The 19,528-nt window shown below is 45.7% G+C and overlaps 1 protein-coding gene across 1 annotated transcript in view; it reads left to right on the top strand.

Annotated features, from left to right (window-relative positions):
* Positions 1–19,528, top strand: part of ccdc125 (coiled-coil domain containing 125) — an 89,332-nt gene that overhangs the window by 10,817 nt on the left and 58,987 nt on the right. The window contains exons 4-9 of the mRNA XM_065026069.1: positions 10,966–11,024; positions 11,243–11,329; positions 11,405–11,482; positions 14,980–15,065; positions 15,162–15,244; positions 15,397–15,560. Coding sequence (XP_064882141.1) covers positions 10,966–11,024; positions 11,243–11,329; positions 11,405–11,482; positions 14,980–15,065; positions 15,162–15,244; positions 15,397–15,560 — 557 coding nt within the window. The remainder of the gene's footprint in view (positions 1–10,965; positions 11,025–11,242; positions 11,330–11,404; positions 11,483–14,979; positions 15,066–15,161; positions 15,245–15,396; positions 15,561–19,528) is intronic.

The following is a 19,528-nucleotide window of genomic DNA, read 5'->3' as shown; positions in this document are numbered from 1 at the left end:
GAATAATGACCATGCTGTAGTCAACAGTAACTCTGTAATGAATAATGACCATGCTGTCTGTAGTCAACAGTAACTCTGTAATGAATAATGACCATGCTGTAGTCAACAGTAACTCTGTAATGAATAATGACCATGCTGTAGTCAACAGTAACTCTGTAATGAATAATGACCATGCTGTAGTCAACAGTAACTCTGTAATGAATAATGACCATGCTGTCTGTAGTCAACAGTAACTCTGTAATGAATAATGACCATGCTGTAGTCAACAGTAACTCTGTAATGAATAATGACCATGCTGTCTGTAGTCAACAGTAACTCTGTAATGAATAATGACCATGCTGTAGTCAACAGTAACTCTGTAATGAATAATGACCATGCTGTAGTCAACAGTAACTCTGTAATGAATAATGACCATGCTGTAGTCAACAGTAACTCTGTAATGAATAATGACCATGCTGTAGTCAACAGTAACTCTGTAATGAATAATGACCATGCTGTAGTCAACAGTAACTCTGTAATGAATAATGACCATGCTGTAGTCAACAGTAACTCTGTAATGAATAATGACCATGCTGTAGTCAACAGTAACTCTGTAATGAATAATGACCATGCTGTAGTCAACAGTAACTCTGTAATGAATAATGACCATGCTGTCTGTAGTCAACAGTAACTCTGTAATGAATAATGACCATGCTGTAGTCAACAGTAACTCTGTAATGAATAATGACCATGCTGTAGTCAACAGTAACTCTGTAATGAATAATGACCATGCTGTAGTCAACAGTAACTCTGTAATGAATAATGACCATGCTGTAGTCAACAGTAACTCTGTAATGAATAATGACCATGCTGTAGTCAACAGTAACTCTGTAATGAATAATGACCATGCTGTAGTCAACAGTAACTCTGTAATGTATAATGACCATGCTGTAGTCAACAGTAACTCTGTAATGAATAATGACCATGCTGTAGTCAACAGTAACTCTGTAATGAATAATGACCATGCTGTCTGTAGTCAACAGTAACTCTGTAATGAATAATGACCATGCTGTCTGTAGTCAACAGTAACTCTGTAATGAATAATGACCATGCTGTAGTCAACAGTAACTCTGTAATGAATAATGACCATGCTGTCTGTAGTCAACAGTAACTCTGTAATGAATAATGACCATGCTGTAGTCAACAGTAACTCTGTAATGAATAATGACCATGCTGTAGTCAACAGTAACTCTGTAATGTATAATGACCATGCTGTAGTCAACAGTAACTCTGTAATGAATAATGACCATGCTGTCTGTAGTCAACAGTAACTCTGTAATGTATAATGACCATGCTGTAGTCAACAGTAACTCTGTAATGAATAATGACCATGTTGTAGTCAACAGTAACTCTGTAATGAATAATGACCATGCTGTCTGTAGTCAACAGTAACTCTGTAATGAATAATGACCATGCTGTAGTCAACAGTAACTCTGTAATGAATAATGACCATGCTGTAGTCAACAGTAACTCTGTAATGAATAATGACCATGCTGTCTGTAGTCAACAGTAACTCTGTAATGAATAATGACCATGCTGTAGTCAACAGTAACTCTGTAATGAATAATGACCATGCTGTAGTCAACAGTAACTCTGTAATGAATAATGACCATGCTGTAGTCAACAGTAACTCTGTAATGAATAATGACCATGCTGTAGTCAACAGTAACTCTGTAATGAATAATGACCATGCTGTCTGTAGTCAACAGTAACTATGTAATGAATAATGACCATGCTGTAGTCAACAGTAACTCTGTAATGAATAATGACCATGCTGTAGTCAACAGTAACTCTGTAATGAATAATGACCATGCTGTAGTCAACAGTAACTCTGTAATGAATAATGACCATGCTGTAGTCAACAGTAACTCCGTAATGAATAATGACCATGCTGTAGTTAACAGTAACTCTGTAATGAATAATGACCATGCTGTAGTCAACAGTAACTCTGTAATGAATAATGACCATGCTGTAGTCAACAGTAACTCTGTAATGAATAATGACCATGCTGTAGTCAACAGTAACTCTGTAATGAATAATGACCATGCTGTAGTCAACAGTAACTCTGTAATGAATAATGACCATGCTGTAGTCAACAGTAACTCTGTAATTAATAATGACCATGCTGTAGTTAACAGTAACTCTGTAATGTATAATGACCATGCTGTCTGTAGTTAACAGTAACTCTGTAATGAATAATGACCATGCTGTCTGTAGTCAACAGTAACTCTGTAATGAATAATGACCATGCTGTCTGTAGTCAACAGTAACTCTGTAATGAATAATGACCATGCTGTCTGTAGTCAACAGTAACTCTGTAATGAATAATGACCATGCTGTAGTCAACAGTAACTCTGTAATGAATAATGACCATGCTGTCTGTAGTCAACAGTAACTCTGTAATGAATAATGACCATGCTGTCTGTAGTCAACAGTAACTCTGTAATGAATAATGACCATGCTGTAGTCAACAGTAACTCTGTAATGAATAATGACCATGCTGTAGTCAACAGTAACTCTGTAATGAATAATGACCATGCTGTCTGTAGTCAACAGTAACTCTGTAATGAATAATGACCATGCTGTAGTCAACAGTAACTCTATAATGAATAATGACCATGCTGTAGTCAACATTAACTCTGTAATGAATAATGACCATGCTGTAGTCAACAGTAACTCTGTAATGAATAATGACCATGCTGTAGTCAACAGTAACTCTGTAATGAATAATGACCATGCTGTAGTCAACAGTAACTCTGTAATGAATAATGACCATGCTGTCTGTAGTCAACAGTAACTCTGTAATGAATAATGACCATGCTGTAGTCAACAGTAACTCTGTAATGAATAATGACCATGCTGTAGTCAACAGTAACTCTGTAATGAATAATGACCATGCTGTAGTCAACAGTAACTCTGTAATGAATAATGACCATGCTGTAGTCAACAGTAACTCTGTAATGAATAATGACCATGCTGTAGTCAACAGTAACTCTGTAATGAATAATGACCATGTTGTAGTCAACAGTAACTCTGTAATGAATAATGACCATGCTGTCTGTAGTCAACAGTAACTCTGTAATGAATAATGACCATGCTGTAGTCAACAGTAACTCTGTAATGAATAATGACCATGCTGTCTGTAGTCAACAGTAACTCTGTAATGAATAATGACCATGCTGTAGTCAACAGTAACTCTGTAATGAATAATGACCATGCTGTAGTCAACAGTAACTCTGTAATGAATAATGACCATGCTGTAGTCAACAGTAACTCTGTAATGAATAATGACCATGCTGTAGTCAACAGTAACTCTGTAATGAATAATGACCATGCTGTAGTCAACAGTAACTCTGTAATGAATAATGACCATGTTGTAGTTAACAGTAACTCTGTAATGAATAATGACCATGCTGTAGTCAACAGTAACTCTGTAATGAATAATGACCATGCTGTAGTCAACAGTAACTCTGTAATGAATAATGACCATGCTGTCTGTAGTCAACAGTAACTCTGTAATGAATAATGACCATGCTGTAGTCAACAGTAACTCTATAATGAATAATGACCATGCTGTAGTCAACAGTAACTCTGTAATGAATAATGACCATGCTGTAGTCAACAGTAACTCTGTAATGAATAATGACCATGCTGTAGTCAACAGTAACTCTGTAATGAATAATGACCATGCTGTAGTCAACAGTAACTCTGTAATGAATAATGACCATGCTGTCTGTCTGTAGTCAACAGTAACTCTGTAATGAATAATGACCATGCTGTAGTCAACAGTAACTCTGTAATGAATAATGACCATGCTGTAGTCAACAGTAACTCTGTAATGAATAATGACCATGCTGTAGTCAACAGTAACTCTGTAATGAATAATGACCATGCTGTAGTCAACAGTAACTCTGTAATGAATAATGACCATGCTGTAGTCAACAGTAACTCTGTAATGAATAATGACCATGTTGTAGTCAACAGTAACTCTGTAATGAATAATGACCATGCTGTCTGTAGTCAACAGTAACTCTGTAATGAATAATGACCATGCTGTAGTCAACAGTAACTCTGTAATGAATAATGACCATGCTGTCTGTAGTCAACAGTAACTCTGTAATGAATAATGACCATGCTGTAGTCAACAGTAACTCTGTAATGAATAATGACCATGCTGTAGTCAACAGTAACTCTGTAATGAATAATGACCATGCTGTAGTCAACAGTAACTCTGTAATGAATAATGACCATGCTGTAGTCAACAGTAACTCTGTAATGAATAATGACCATGCTGTAGTCAACAGTAACTCTGTAATGAATAATGACCATGTTGTAGTTAACAGTAACTCTGTAATGAATAATGACCATGCTGTAGTCAACAGTAACTCTGTAATGAATAATGACCATGCTGTCTGTAGTCAACAGTAACTCTGTAATGAATAATGACCATGCTGTAGTCAACAGTAACTCTGTAATGAATAATGACCATGCTGTAGTCAACAGTAACTCTGTAATGAATAATGACCATGCTGTAGTCAACAGTAACTCTGTAATGAATAATGACCATGCTGTCTGTAGTCAACAGTAACTCTGTAATGAATAATGACCATGCTGTAGTCAACAGTAACTCTGTAATGAATAATGACCATGCTGTAGTCAACAGTAACTCTGTAATGAATAATGACCATGCTGTAGTCAACAGTAACTCTGTAATGAATAATGACCATGCTGTCTGTAGTCAACAGTAACTCTGTAATGAATAATGACCATGCTGTAGTTAACAGTAACTCTGTAATGAATAATGACCATGCTGTCTGTAGTCAACAGTAACTCTGTAATGAATAATGACCATGCTGTAGTCAACAGTAACTCTGTAATGAATAATGACCATGCTGTCTGTAGTCAACAGTAACTCTGTAATGAATAATGACCATGCTGTAGTCAACAGTAACTCTGTAATGAATAATGACCATGCTGTAGTCAACAGTAACTCTGTAATGAATAATGACCATGCTGTAGTCAACAGTAACTCTGTAATGAATAATGACCATGCTGTAGTCAACAGTAACTCTGTAATGTATAATGACCATGCTGTCTGTAGTCAACAGTAACTCTGTAATGAATAATGACCATGCTGTAGTCAACAGTAACTCTGTAATGAATAATGACCATGCTGTAGTCAACAGTAACTCTGTAATGAATAATGACCATGCTGTAGTCAACAGTAACTCTGTAATGAATAATGACCATGCTGTCTGTAGTCAACAGTAACTCTGTAATGAATAATGACCATGCTGTCTGTAGTCAACAGTAACTCTGTAATGAATAATGACCATGCTGTAGTCAACAGTAACTCTGTAATGAATAATGACCATGCTGTAGTCAACAGTAACTCTGTAATGAATAATGACCATGTTGTAGTCAACAGTAACTCTGTAATGAATAATGACCATGCTGTAGTCAACAGTAACTCTGTAATGAATAATGACCATGTTGTAGTCAACAGTAACTCTGTAATGAATAATGACCATGCTGTAGTCAACAGTAACTCTGTAATGAATAATGACCATGCTGTCTGTAGTCAACAGTAACTCTGTAATGAATAATGACCATGCTGTAGCCAACAGTAACTCTGTAATGAATAATGACCATGTTGTAGTCAACAGTAACTCTGTAATGAATAATGACCATGCTGTAGTCAACAGTAACTCTGTAATGAATAATGACCATGCTGTAGTCAACAGTAACTCTGTAATGAATAATGACCATGCTGTCTGTAGTCAACAGTAACTCTGTAATGAATAATGACCATGCTGTAGTCAACAGTAACTCTGTAATGAATAATGACCATGCTGTAGTCAACAGTAACTCTGTAATGAATAATGACCATGCTGTAGTCAACAGTAACTCTGTAATGAATAATGACCATGATGTAGTCAACAGTAACTCTGTAATGTATAATGACCATGCTGTAGTCAACAGTAACTCTGTAATGAATAATGACCATGCTGTAGTCAACAGTAACTCTGTAATGAATAATGACCATGCTGTAGTCAACAGTAACTCTGTAATGTATAATGACCATGCTGTAGTCAACAGTAACTCTGTAATGAATAATGACCATGCTGTAGTCAACAGTAACTCTGTAATGAATAATGACCATGCTGTCTGTAGTCAACAGTAACTCTGTAATGAATAATGACCATGCTGTCTGTAGTCAACAGTAACTCTGTAATGAATAATGACCATGCTGTAGTCAACAGTAACTCTGTAATGAATAATGACCATGCTGTCTGTAGTCAACAGTAACTCTGTAATGAATAATGACCATGCTGTAGTCAACAGTAACTCTGTAATGAATAATGACCATGCTGTAGTCAACAGTAACTCTGTAATGAATAATGACCATGCTGTAGTCAACAGTAACTCTGTAATGTATAATGACCATGCTGTCTGTAGTCAACAGTAACTCTGTAATGAATAATGACCATGCTGTAGTCAACAGTAACTCTGTAATGAATAATGACCATGCTGTAGTCAACAGTAACTCTGTAATGAATAATGACCATGCTGTAGTCAACAGTAACTCTGTAATGAATAATGACCATGCTGTCTGTAGTCAACAGTAACTCTGTAATGAATAATGACCATGCTGTCTGTAGTCAACAGTAACTCTGTAATGAATAATGACCATGCTGTAGTCAACAGTAACTCTGTAATGAATAATGACCATGCTGTAGTCAACAGTAACTCTGTAATGAATAATGACCATGTTGTAGTCAACAGTAACTCTGTAATGAATAATGACCATGCTGTAGTCAACAGTAACTCTGTAATGAATAATGACCATGTTGTAGTCAACAGTAACTCTGTAATGAATAATGACCATGCTGTAGTCAACAGTAACTCTGTAATGAATAATGACCATGCTGTCTGTAGTCAACAGTAACTCTGTAATGAATAATGACCATGCTGTAGCCAACAGTAACTCTGTAATGAATAATGACCATGTTGTAGTCAACAGTAACTCTGTAATGAATAATGACCATGCTGTAGTCAACAGTAACTCTGTAATGAATAATGACCATGCTGTAGTCAACAGTAACTCTGTAATGAATAATGACCATGCTGTCTGTAGTCAACAGTAACTCTGTAATGAATAATGACCATGCTGTAGTCAACAGTAACTCTGTAATGAATAATGACCATGCTGTAGTCAACAGTATCTCTGTAATGAATAATGACCATGATGTAGTCAACAGTAACTCTGTAATGTATAATGACCATGCTGTAGTCAACAGTAACTCTGTAATGAATAATGACCATGCTGTCTGTAGTCAACAGTAACTCTGTAATGAATAATGACCATGCTGTCTGTAGTCAACAGTAACTCTGTAATGAATAATGACCATGCTGTCTGTAGTCAACAGTAACTCTGTAATGAATAATGACCATGCTGTAGTCAACAGTAACTCTGTAATGAATAATGACCATGCTGTAGTCAACAGTAACTCTGTAATGAATAATGACCATGCTGTAGTCAACAGTAACTCTGTAATGAATAATGACCATGCTGTAGTCAACAGTAACTCTGTAATGAATAATGACCATGCTGTAGTCAACAGTAACTCTGTAATGTATAATGACCATGCTGTCTGTAGTCAACAGTAACTCTGTAATGAATAATGACCATGCTGTAGTCAACAGTAACTCTGTAATGTATAATGACCATGCTGTCTGTAGTCAACAGTAACTCTGTAATGAATAATGACCATGCTGTAGTCAACAGTAACTCTGTAATGAATAATGACCATGCTGTAGTCAACAGTAACTCTGTAATGAATAATGACCATGCTGTCTGTAGTCAACAGTAACTCTGTAATGAATAATGACCATGCTGTCTGTAGTCAACAGTAACTCTGTAATGAATAATGACCATGCTGTAGTCAACAGTAACTCTGTAATGAATAATGACCATGCTGTAGTCAACAGTAACTCTGTAATGAATAATGACCATGTTGTAGTCAACAGTAACTCTGTAATGAATAATGACCATGCTGTAGTCAACAGTAACTCTGTAATGAATAATGACCATGTTGTAGTCAACAGTAACTCTGTAATGAATAATGACCATGCTGTAGTCAACAGTAACTCTGTAATGAATAATGACCATGCTGTCTGTAGTCAACAGTAACTCTGTAATGAATAATGACCATGCTGTAGCCAACAGTAACTCTGTAATGAATAATGACCATGTTGTAGTCAACAGTAACTCTGTAATGAATAATGACCATGCTGTAGTCAACAGTAACTCTGTAATGAATAATGACCATGCTGTAGTCAACAGTAACTCTGTAATGAATAATGACCATGCTGTCTGTAGTCAACAGTAACTCTGTAATGAATAATGACCATGCTGTAGTCAACAGTAACTCTGTAATGAATAATGACCATGCTGTAGTCAACAGTAACTCTGTAATGAATAATGACCATGCTGTAGTCAACAGTAACTCTGTAATGAATAATGACCATGCTGTCTGTAGTCAACAGTAACTCTGTAATGAATAATGACCATGCTGTAGTCAACAGTAACTCTGTAATGAATAATGACCATGCTGTAGTCAACAGTAACTCTGTAATGAATAATGACCATGCTGTAGTCAACAGTAACTCTGTAATGAATAATGACCATGCTGTAGTCAACAGTAACTCTGTAATGAATAATGACCATGCTGTCTGTAGTCAACAGTAACTATGTAATGAATAATGACCATGCTGTAGTCAACAGTAACTCTGTAATGAATAATGACCATGCTGTAGTCAACAGTAACTCTGTAATGAATAATGACCATGCTGTAGTCAACAGTAACTCTGTAATGAATAATGACCATGCTGTAGTCAACAGTAACTCTGTAATGTATAATGACCATGCTGTCTGTAGTCAACAGTAACTCTGTAATGAATAATGACCATGCTGTAGTCAACAGTAACTCTGTAATGAATAATGACCATGCTGTAGTCAACAGTAACTCTGTAATGAATAATGACCATGCTGTAGTCAACAGTAACTCTGTAATGAATAATGACCATGCTGTCTGTAGTCAACAGTAACTCTGTAATGAATAATGACCATGCTGTCTGTAGTCAACAGTAACTCTGTAATGAATAATGACCATGCTGTAGTCAACAGTAACTCTGTAATGAATAATGACCATGCTGTAGTCAACAGTAACTCTGTAATGAATAATGACCATGTTGTAGTCAACAGTAACTCTGTAATGAATAATGACCATGCTGTAGTCAACAGTAACTCTGTAATGAATAATGACCATGTTGTAGTCAACAGTAACTCTGTAATGAATAATGACCATGCTGTAGTCAACAGTAACTCTGTAATGAATAATGACCATGCTGTCTGTAGTCAACAGTAACTCTGTAATGAATAATGACCATGCTGTAGCCAACAGTAACTCTGTAATGAATAATGACCATGTTGTAGTCAACAGTAACTCTGTAATGAATAATGACCATGCTGTAGTCAACAGTAACTCTGTAATGAATAATGACCATGCTGTAGTCAACAGTAACTCTGTAATGAATAATGACCATGCTGTCTGTAGTCAACAGTAACTCTGTAATGAATAATGACCATGCTGTAGTCAACAGTAACTCTGTAATGAATAATGACCATGCTGTAGTCAACAGTAACTCTGTAATGAATAATGACCATGCTGTAGTCAACAGTAACTCTGTAATGAATAATGACCATGCTGTAGTCAACAGTAACTCTGTAATGTATAATGACCATGCTGTAGTCAACAGTAACTCTGTAATGAATAATGACCATGCTGTCTGTAGTCAACAGTAACTCTGTAATGAATAATGACCATGCTGTCTGTAGTCAACAGTAACTCTGTAATGAATAATGACCATGCTGTCTGTAGTCAACAGTAACTCTGTAATGAATAATGACCATGCTGTAGTCAACAGTAACTCTGTAATGAATAATGACCATGCTGTAGTCAACAGTAACTCTGTAATGAATAATGACCATGCTGTAGTCAACAGTAACTCTGTAATGAATAATGACCATGCTGTAGTCAACAGTAACTCTGTAATGAATAATGATTTGTGTTAAGTGCCTTCTCAGAAGGGCTGAAGGTAAACACAATGAATGACTGTTCTATGGCCTCAGGGTGTCCAGTACATGGAGGTTAATCAGTATGTGCTGGGTCGTATTCATTAGGCACCAAACGTGTTAAAATGGTTGTGTCCAAATGACCTCTCCTTCCTCCTGAAGTGTGCACTCGTTCTCTACTCTGCACAAATTTGTGAAAGCATTGGATTGGTGTAGGCATGGGCCTGAAGGGAAGTGAACAAGTGCACACTTCAGGAAAAGTGAGATATTATTGGAACAGAACCAATGTTTTCCATTTGGTTCCCGAATGAACACGACCCTTCTGGTGTGAGCCCTGTGGCTGAATCGTTAATGGCACCCTATTCCCTATGTAGTGCACTACTATAGACCAGGGCCCATTGGGTGTAGTGCACTACTATAGACCAGGGCCCATTGGGTGTAGTGCACTACTATTGACCAGAGCCCATTGGGTGTAGTGCATTACTTTTGACCAGGGCCCATTGGGCTTTATATAGGGGATAGGGTACTATTTGGGACAGAACCTGTTGTGCCTGTTCCTGTGATGAACTGTCTCACTCTCTGTGCTCTGTCTGTTTACCATCTCTGTTTGATTTTGGTGGGAGAGAGAGGTGACGACAGAAGACCAGGACTACCATCTGTCACCTTCCCTCACATAGTGCCAGTTAGACAGTCTATTAGTGTCTAATACACACACACACACACACACTCTCCTGTTTTATCTCAGACTGTGATTCGTATAGCACATGATGTGTTTCCCTCTGCTCTAGAATCCCTGAGCGATCTGTCCACTGAGGAGCTGCGAGAGAGGCTACAGGAAGTGACCGAGGTGAGGACAGGAAGAAGGATGACATTTGATATGTGGTTTGCCATGGTGCAGCTGATTATTATCCTTAATGAGGAAATGTTTTGTGCAGCAGAAGAAAAAAAAACCCGATCAATATTAAAATCACAGACATTAAAAGACACACACACCACATTTAGAGAGGGTTGTTCGTAGTACTTTCTTTGCCATCGTTGGTGAATGTTGGTGACCTGTTCTAACAGGAGGCAGAGCTACTGCGCTGTGAGTTGGAGGTCACCAGTCGTCACCTGGAGGGAAAACACGAAGCACTGAAGATCCTACAGGGTCAGGTAAATACAGACACATACACTCTCAATACTCCCTTTTCATTTGTTTAAAATGCACTTCCCCTCTTTTTCTTCCAGAGTATTCTAGACAGGGCAACCTCTCACACTAAGATTCTACTCCAGAAGAGTGAGGAGAGGACCAAGGCTCTGGAAAAGGTGAATGTTGTTTGTTTCTGGCCTGTTATGTTAAAAGGCCACAGGAAGGTAGGTCAAATAAAGGATTGGTTTGTTTACTTTCACATACTATAAGAATCAGTCACCTTGCTAATGAATTTCAGACTCTGGCTTATGTGGCTTTCACTAGAATTTACCTGGTATTTACTAGTACAGTGTTTCTCAACCAGTCCTCCAGACCCCCAACAGCCCAACACCAGTCCTCCAGTCCCCCCAACAGGCCAACACCAGTCCTCCAGTCCCCCCAACAGCCCAACTCCAGTCCTCCAGTCCCCCCAACAGCCCAACTCCAGTCCTCCCAACAGCCCAACTCCAGTCCTCCCAACAGCCCAACTCCAGTCCTCCAGTCCCCCAACAGCCCAACTCCAGTCCTCCCAACAGCCCAACTCCAGTCCTCCAGTCCCCCCAACAGCCCAACTCCAGTCCTCCCAACAGCCCAACTCCAGTCCTCCCAACAGCCCAACTCCAGTCCTCCAGTCCCCCAACAGCCCAACTCCAGTCCTCCAGTCCCCCAACAGCCCAACTCCAGTCCTCCCAACAGCCCAAACAGTCCTCCAGTCCCCCAACAGCCCAACTCCAGTCCTCCCAACAGCCCAACTCCAGTCCTCCCAACAGCCCAACTCCAGTCCTCCAGTCCCCCCAACAGCCCAACTCCAGTCCCCCCAGTCCCCCAACAGCCCAACTCCAGTCCCCCAACAGCCCAACTCCAGTCCTCCAGTACTCCCAACTCCAGCCCAACTCCAGTCCTCCCAACAGCCCAACTCCAGTCCTCCCAACAGCCCAACTCCAGTCCTCCCAACAGCCCAACTCCAGTCCTCCCAACAGCCCAACTCCAGTCCTCCCAACAGCCCAACTCCAGTCCTCCCAACAGCCCAACTCCAGTCCCCCAACAGCCCAACTCCAGTCCTCCAGTCCCCCAACAGCCCAACTCCAGTCCCCCAACAGCCCAACTCCAGTCCCCCAACAGCCCAACTCAGTCCTCAGTCCCCCAACAGCCCAACTCCAGTCCTCCAGTCCCCCAACAGCCCCCAACTCCAGTCCTCCCAACAGCCCAACTCCAGTCCTCCAGTCCCCCAACAGCCCAACTCCAGTCCTCCCAACAGCCCAACTCCAGTCCTCCAGTCCCCCAACAGCCCAACTCCAGTCCTCCCAACAGCCCAACTCCAGTCCTCCAGTCCCCAACAGCCCAACTCCTCCAGTCCCCCAACAGCCCAACTGGGGGACTGGAGGACTGGAGTTGGGCTGTTGGGGGGACTGGAGTTGGGCTGTTGGGAGGACTGGAGTTGGGCTGTTGGGAGGACTGGAGTTGGGCTGTTGGGAGGACTGGAGTTGGGCTGTTGGGAGGACTGGAGTTGGGCTGTTGGGGGGACTGGAGGACTGGAGTTGGGCTGTTGGGGGACTGGAGTTGGGCTGTTGGGGGACTGGAGGACTGGAGTTGGGCTGTTGGGGGACTGGAGGACTGGAGTTGGGCTGTTGGGAGGACTGGAGTTGGGCTGTTGGGGGACTGGAGGACTGGAGTTGGGCTGTTGGGGGGACTGGAGTTGGGCTGTTGGGGGGGGACTGGAGGACTGGAGTTGGGCTGTTGGGGGACTGGAGGACTGGAGTTGGGCTGTTGGGGGACTGGAGTTGGGCTGTTGGGGGACTGGAGGACTGAGTTGGGCTGTTGGGGGACTGGAGTTGGGCTGTTGGGGGACTGGAGGACTGGAGTTGGGCTGTTGGGAGGACTGGAGTTGGGCTGTTGGGGGACTGGAGGACTGGAGTTGGGCTGTTGGGGGACTGGAGTTGGGCTGTTGGGGGACTGGAGGACTGGAGTTGGGCTGTTGGGGGACTGGAGTTGGGCTGTTGGGGGACTGGAGGACTGGAGTTGGGCTGTTGGGGGGGGGGACTGGAGTTGGGCTGTTGGGGGACTGGAGGACTGGAGTTGGGCTGTTGGGGGGACTGGAGGACTGGAGTTGGGCTGTTGGGGGACTGGAGGACTGGAGTTGGGCTGTTGGGGGACTGGAGGACTGGAGTTGGGCTGTTGGGGGACTGAGGACTGGAGTTGGGCTGTTGGGGGACTGGAGGACTGGAGTTGGGCTGTTGGGGGACTGGAGTTGGGCTGTTGGGGGACTGGAGTTGGGCTGTTGGGGGACTGGAGTTGGGCTGTTGGGGGACTGGAGTTGGGCTGTTGGGGGACTGGAGTTGGGCTGTTGGGGGACTGGAGTTGGGCTGTTGGGAGGACTGGAGTTGGGCTGTTGGGAGGACTGGAGTTGGGCTGTTGGGAGGACTGGAGTTGGGCTGTTGGGGGACTGGAGGACTGGAGTTGGGCTGTTGGGGGACTGGAGTTGGGCTGTTGGGGGACTGGAGGACTGGAGTTGGGCTGTTGGGGGACTGGAGGACTGGAGTTGGGCTGTTGGGGGACTGGAGTTGGGCTGTTGGGGGACTGGAGGACTGGAGTTGGGCTGTTGGGGGACTGGAGGACTGGAGTTGGGTTGTTGGGGGACTGGAGTTGGGCTGTTGGGGGACTGGAGTTGGGCTGTTGGGGGACTGGAGGACTGGAGTTGGGCTGTTGGGGGACTGGAGGACTGGAGTTGGGCTGTTGGGGGACTGGAGGACTGGAGTTGGGCTGTTGGGGGACTGGAGGACTGGAGTTGGGCTGTTGGGGGACTGGAGTTGGGCTGTTGGGGGACTGGAGTTGGGCTGTTGGGAGGACTGGAGTTGGGCTGTTGGGGGGACTGGAGGACTGGAGTTGGGCTGTTGGGGGACTGGAGTTGGGCTGTTGGGGGACTGGAGTTGGGCTGTTGGGAGGACTGGAGTTGGGCTGTTGGGGGACTGGAGTTGGGCTGTTGGGGGACTGGAGTTGGGCTGTTGGGAGGACTGGAGTTGGGCTGTTGGGGGACTGGAGTTGGGCTGTTGGGAGGACTGGAGTTGGGCTGTTGGGAGGACTGGAGTTGGGCTGTTGGGGGGACTGGAGGACTGGAGTTGGGCTGTTGGGGGGACTGGAGGACTGGAGTTGGGCTGTTGGGAGGACTGGAGTTGGGCTGTTGGGAGGACTGGAGTTGGGCTGTTGGGAGGACTGGAGTTGGGCTGTTGGGAGGACTGGAGTTGGGCTGTTGGGAGGACTGGAGTTGGGCTGTTGGGGGGACTGGAGGACTGGAGTTGGGCTGTTGGGGGGACTGGAGGACTGGAGTTGGGCTGTTGGGGGACTGGAGGACTGGAGTTGGGCTGTTGGGGGGACTGGAGGACTGGAGTTGGGCTGTTGGGGGGACTGGAGGACTGGAGTTGGGCTGTTGGGGGGACTGGAGGACTGGTGTTGGGCTGTTGGGGGGACTGGAGGACTGGAGTTGAGAAACACTGCAGTAAATTATGTGGTAACAATGGGAGCTTTCTGGTACTTTCAAAGAATTCTGCTTGTTTTAATACATCCTAAATATGCAGTATTTCCTAGGTTATTACAGTGCACTTACAGCTTGAACATGTATTTATGAACTCTGTCACAGGAAGTGAATGGCCTGCAGTGGGAGATCACGTATAACCAGATGCACTTCAAGAACTTTGAGCAGTCCTGGGAGCAGAAATATGTCAGGTGAGGTCATGTTTTTTTTTCCGTTTTTGATTGGTTGGTGTGTGCTTATGGGTAGGGTTTGCAGATTTTGATTGGTCAGTGTGTATGTGTGGGCAGAGTTTGCAGTGAGAATAAGGCCCTGAGTGACAGCCTGGGAGACAGGAGGAGAGAGGTACAGGAGCTGAGGACAGAGAACACAGGTAGGTACCTAGTCCTTCTGCTCAATCAACAATTATACTTGTCTTGCAATGGAATTGAGAAAGAGTGTATGTGCTTCTCTCTCTCCCTTTGTGCCTGTGTGTGTGCGTGCGTGTGTGTGTGTGTGTGTGTGTGCGCGCGCGCGCACGTGTAGCTGTGAGTCAGCAGTGTCTGGAACTCCTAGCCATGCTGAATGTCCGGGAACAGAGAGCCTTCCAGGGGACCAAGCCTTCATGCACCCAGGGGAGAGAGGAGGACCAGGGGACCAAGCCTTCATGCACCCAAGGGAGAGAGGAGGACCAGGGGACTGTTCTGGAGGTGAGAGAGGGAGAGCAGGAGGAACCAGAGAGAGAGGGCAGGAGGAACCAGAGAGAGAGGGCAGGAGGAGCCAGAGAGAGACAGAGATTGAAGGAACAGGAGGAGAGAAAGAGGCAGGAGGATAAAGAGAGAGAGGGAACAGGAGGAGAGAGAGAGGGCAGGAGGAGCCAGAGAGAGAGGGCAGGAGGACAAGGAGAGAGAGGGCAGGAGGAGCCAGAGAGAGAGGGCAGGAGGACAAGGAGAGAGAGGGCAGGAGGACAAGGAGAGAGATGGCAGGAGGAGCCAGAGAGAGAGGGCAGGAGGAGCCAGAGAGAGAGGGCAGGAGGACAAGGAGAGAGAGGGCAGGAGGAGCCAGAGAGAGAGGGCAGGAGGAGCCAGAGAGAGAGGGCAGGAGGAGCTAGAGAGAGAGGGCAGGAGGACAAGGAGGGAGAGGGCAGGAGGACAAGGAGAGAGAGGGCAGGAGGACAAGGAGGGAGAGGGCAGGAGGACAAGGAGAGAGAGAGAACAAGAGAGAGAGAGGGCAGGAGGACAAGGAGAGAGAGGCAGGAGGACAAGGAGAGAGAGGGCAGGAGGAGCCAGAGAGAGAGGGCAGGAGGACAAGGAGGGAGAGGGCAGGAGGACAAGGAGAGAGAGGGCAGGAGGACAAGGAGAGAGAGGGCAGGAGGACAAGGAGAGAGAGGGCAGGAGGACAAGGAGAGAGAGGGCAGGAGGACAAGAGAGAGAGGGCAGGAGGAGAGAGAGGGCAGGAGGACAAGGAGAGAGAGGGCAGGAGGACATAGGGAACAGAGAGAGAGAGAGAGAGGGCAGGAGGTTCCAGGGAGAGAGAGACATAGGGAACAGGAGGAGAGAGGGAGAGAGAGACATAGGGAACAGGAGGAGAGAGAGAGAGAGAGAGAGAGAGGGCAGGAGGTTCCAGAGAGAGAGAGACATAGGGAACAGGAGGAGAGAGAGAGAGGGCAGGAGGTTCCAGAAAGAGACAGAGACATAGGGAACAGGAGGAGAGAGAGAGAGGGCAGGAGGTTCCAGAAAGAGACAGAGACATAGGGAACAGGAGGAGAGGGAGAGAGGGCAGGAGGTTCCAGAAAGAGACAGAGACATAGGGAACAGGAGGAGAGAGAGAGAGAGAGGGCAGGAGGTTCCAGAAAGAGACAGAGACATAGGGAACAGGAGGAGAGGGAGAGAGAGAGAGGGCAGGAGGTTCCAGAGAGAGAGAGACATAGGGAACAGGAGGAGAGAGGGAGAGAGAGAGGGCAGGAGGTTCCAGAGAGAGAGAGACATAGGGAACAGGAGGAGAGAGGGAGAGAGAGAGGGCAGGAGGTTCCAGAGAGAGAGAGACATAGGGAACAGGAGGAGAGAGGGAGAGAGAGAGGCAGGAGGTTCCAGAAAGAGACAGAGACATAGGGAACAGGAGGAGAGGGGAGAGAGAGAGAGAGAGAGAGAGGGCAGGAGGTTCCAGGGAGAGAGAGACATAGGGAACAGGAGGAGAGAGGGAGAGAGAGAGGGCAGGAGGTTCCAGAGAGAGAGAGAGAGAGAGGGCAGGAGGTTCCAGAGAGAGAGAGACATAGGGAACAGGAGGAGAGAGAGAGAGAGAGAGGGCAGGAGGTTCCAGAGAGAGAGAGACATAGGGAACAGGAGGAGAGAGAGAGGGAGAGGGCAGGAGGTTCCAGAGAGAGAGAGAGAGGGCAGGAGGTTCCAGAGAGAGAGAGACATAGGGAACAGGAGGAGAGAGGGAGAGAGAGAGGGCAGGAGGTTCCAGAGAGAGAGAGACATAGGGAACATGAGAGAGGAGAGAGAGAGAGAGAGAGAGACATAGGGAACAGGAGGAGAGAGAGAGAGAGAGAGGGCAGGAGGTTCCAGAGAGAGAGAGACATAGGGAACAGGAGGAGAGAGAGAGAGAGAGGGCAGGAGGTTCCAGAGAGAGAGAGACATAGGGAACATGAGGAGAGAGAGAGAGAGAGGGCAGGAGGACAAGGAGAGAGAGGGCAGGAGGACAAGGAGAGAGAGGGCAGGAGGAGATAGAGAGGGCAGGAGGACAAGGAGAGAGAGGGCAGGAGGAGAGAGAGAGGGCAGGAGGACAAGGAGAGAGAGGGCAGGAGGACATAGGGAACAGGGAGAGAGAGAGAGAGAGGGCAGGAGGTTCCAGGGAGAGAGAGACATAGGGAACAGGAGGAGAGAGGGAGAGAGAGAGGGCAGGAGGTTCCAGAGAGAGAGAGACATAGGGAACAGGAGGAGAGAGAGAGGGCAGGAGGTTCCAGAGAGAGAGAGACATAGGGAACAGGAGGAGAGAGAGAGAGAGAGGGCAGGAGGTTCCAGAGGGAGAGAGACATAGGGAACAGGAGGAGAGAGGGCAGGAGGTTCCAGAGAGAGAGAGAGAGAGAGAGGGCAGGATGTTCCAGAGAGAGAGAGACATAGGGAACAGGAGGAGAGAGAGAGAGAGGGCAGGAGGTTCCAGAAAGAGACAGAGACATAGGGAACAGGAGGAGAGAGAGAGAGAGAGGGCAGGAGGTTCCAGAGAGAGAGAGACATAGGGAACAGGAGGAGAGAGGGCAGGAGGTTCCAGAGAGAGAGAGAGAGGGCAGGAGGTTCCAGAGAGAGAGAGACATAGGGAACAGGAGGAGAGAGAGAGAGAGAGAGAGAGAGAGAGGGCAGGAGGTTCCAGAGAGAGAGAGAGAGGGCAGGAGGTTCCAGAGAGAGAGAGACATAGAGGAACAGGAGGTTCAGAGAGAGAGACATAGGGAACAGGAGGAGAGGGAGAGAGAGGGCAGGAGGTTCCAGAGAGAGAGAGACATAGGGAACAGGAGGAGAGAGAGAGAGAGAGACATAGGGAACAGGAGGAGAGAGAGGGAGAGAGGGCAGGAGGTTCCAGAGAGAGAGAGAGAGAGGGCAGGAGGTTCCAGAAAGAGAGAGAGACATAGGGAACAGGAGGAGAGGGAGGGAGAGAGGGCAGGAGGTTCCAGAAAGAGACAGAGACATAGGGAACAGGAGGAGAGAGAGAGAGAGAGAGGGCAGGAGGTTCCAGAGAGAGAGAGAGAGGGCAGGGGCAGGAGGTTCCAGAAAGAGAGAGAGACATCCAAAGAGGAGACAGGAGGAGGAGAGAGAGAGAGAGAGGGCAGGAGGTTCCAGAGAGAGAGAGACATAGGGAACAGGAGGAGAGAGAGAGAGAGAGAGGGCAGGAGGTTCCAGAGAGAGAGAGAGAGAGGGCAGGAGGTTCCAGAGAGAGAGAGACATAGGGAACAGGAGGAGAGAGAGAGAGAGGGCAGGAGGTTCCAGAGAGAGAGAGACATAGGGAACAGGAGGAGAGAGAGAGAGAGAGAGGCAGGAGGTTCCAGAGAGAGAGAGACATAGGGAACAGGAGGAGAGAGGGAGAGAGAGAGGGCAGGAGGTTCCAGAGAGAGAGAGAGACATAGGGAACAGGAGGAGAGAGAGAGAGGGCAGGAGGCAGGAGGTTCCAGAGGAGAGAGAGAGGGAGGAGGACATAGGGAACAGGAGAGGAGAGAGAGAGAGAGGGCAGGAGGTTCCAGAGAGAGAGAGACATAGGGAACAGGAGGAGAGAGAGAGAGAGAGGGCAGGAGGTTCCAGAGAGAGAGAGGGAACAGGAGGAGAGAGAGAGAGAGAGGGCAGGAGGTTCCAGAGAGAGAGAGAGAGAGAGAGAGAGGGCAGGAGGTTCCAGAGAGAGAGAGACATAGGGAACAGGAGGAGAGAGAGAGAGAGAGGGCAGGAGGTTCCAGAGAGAGAGAGACATAGGGAACAGGAGGAGGAGAGAGAGAGAGAGAGGGCAGGAGGTTCCAGAGAGAGAGAGACATAGGGAACAGGAGGAGAGAGAGAGAGAGAGGCAGGAGGTTCCAGAGAGAGAGACATAGGGAACAGGAGGAGAGAGAGAGAGAGGGCAGGAGGTTCATAGGGAACAGGAGAGAGAGAGAGAGAGAGGGCAGGAGGTTCCAGAGAGAGAGAGACATAGGGAACAGGAG

This window comes from Oncorhynchus nerka, linkage group LG13 (genome assembly GCF_034236695.1).
Source record: "Oncorhynchus nerka isolate Pitt River linkage group LG13, Oner_Uvic_2.0, whole genome shotgun sequence".
Classification (NCBI taxonomy): domain Eukaryota; kingdom Metazoa; phylum Chordata; class Actinopteri; order Salmoniformes; family Salmonidae; genus Oncorhynchus; species Oncorhynchus nerka.
This window is presented reverse-complemented; position numbering and strand designations above follow the sequence as displayed.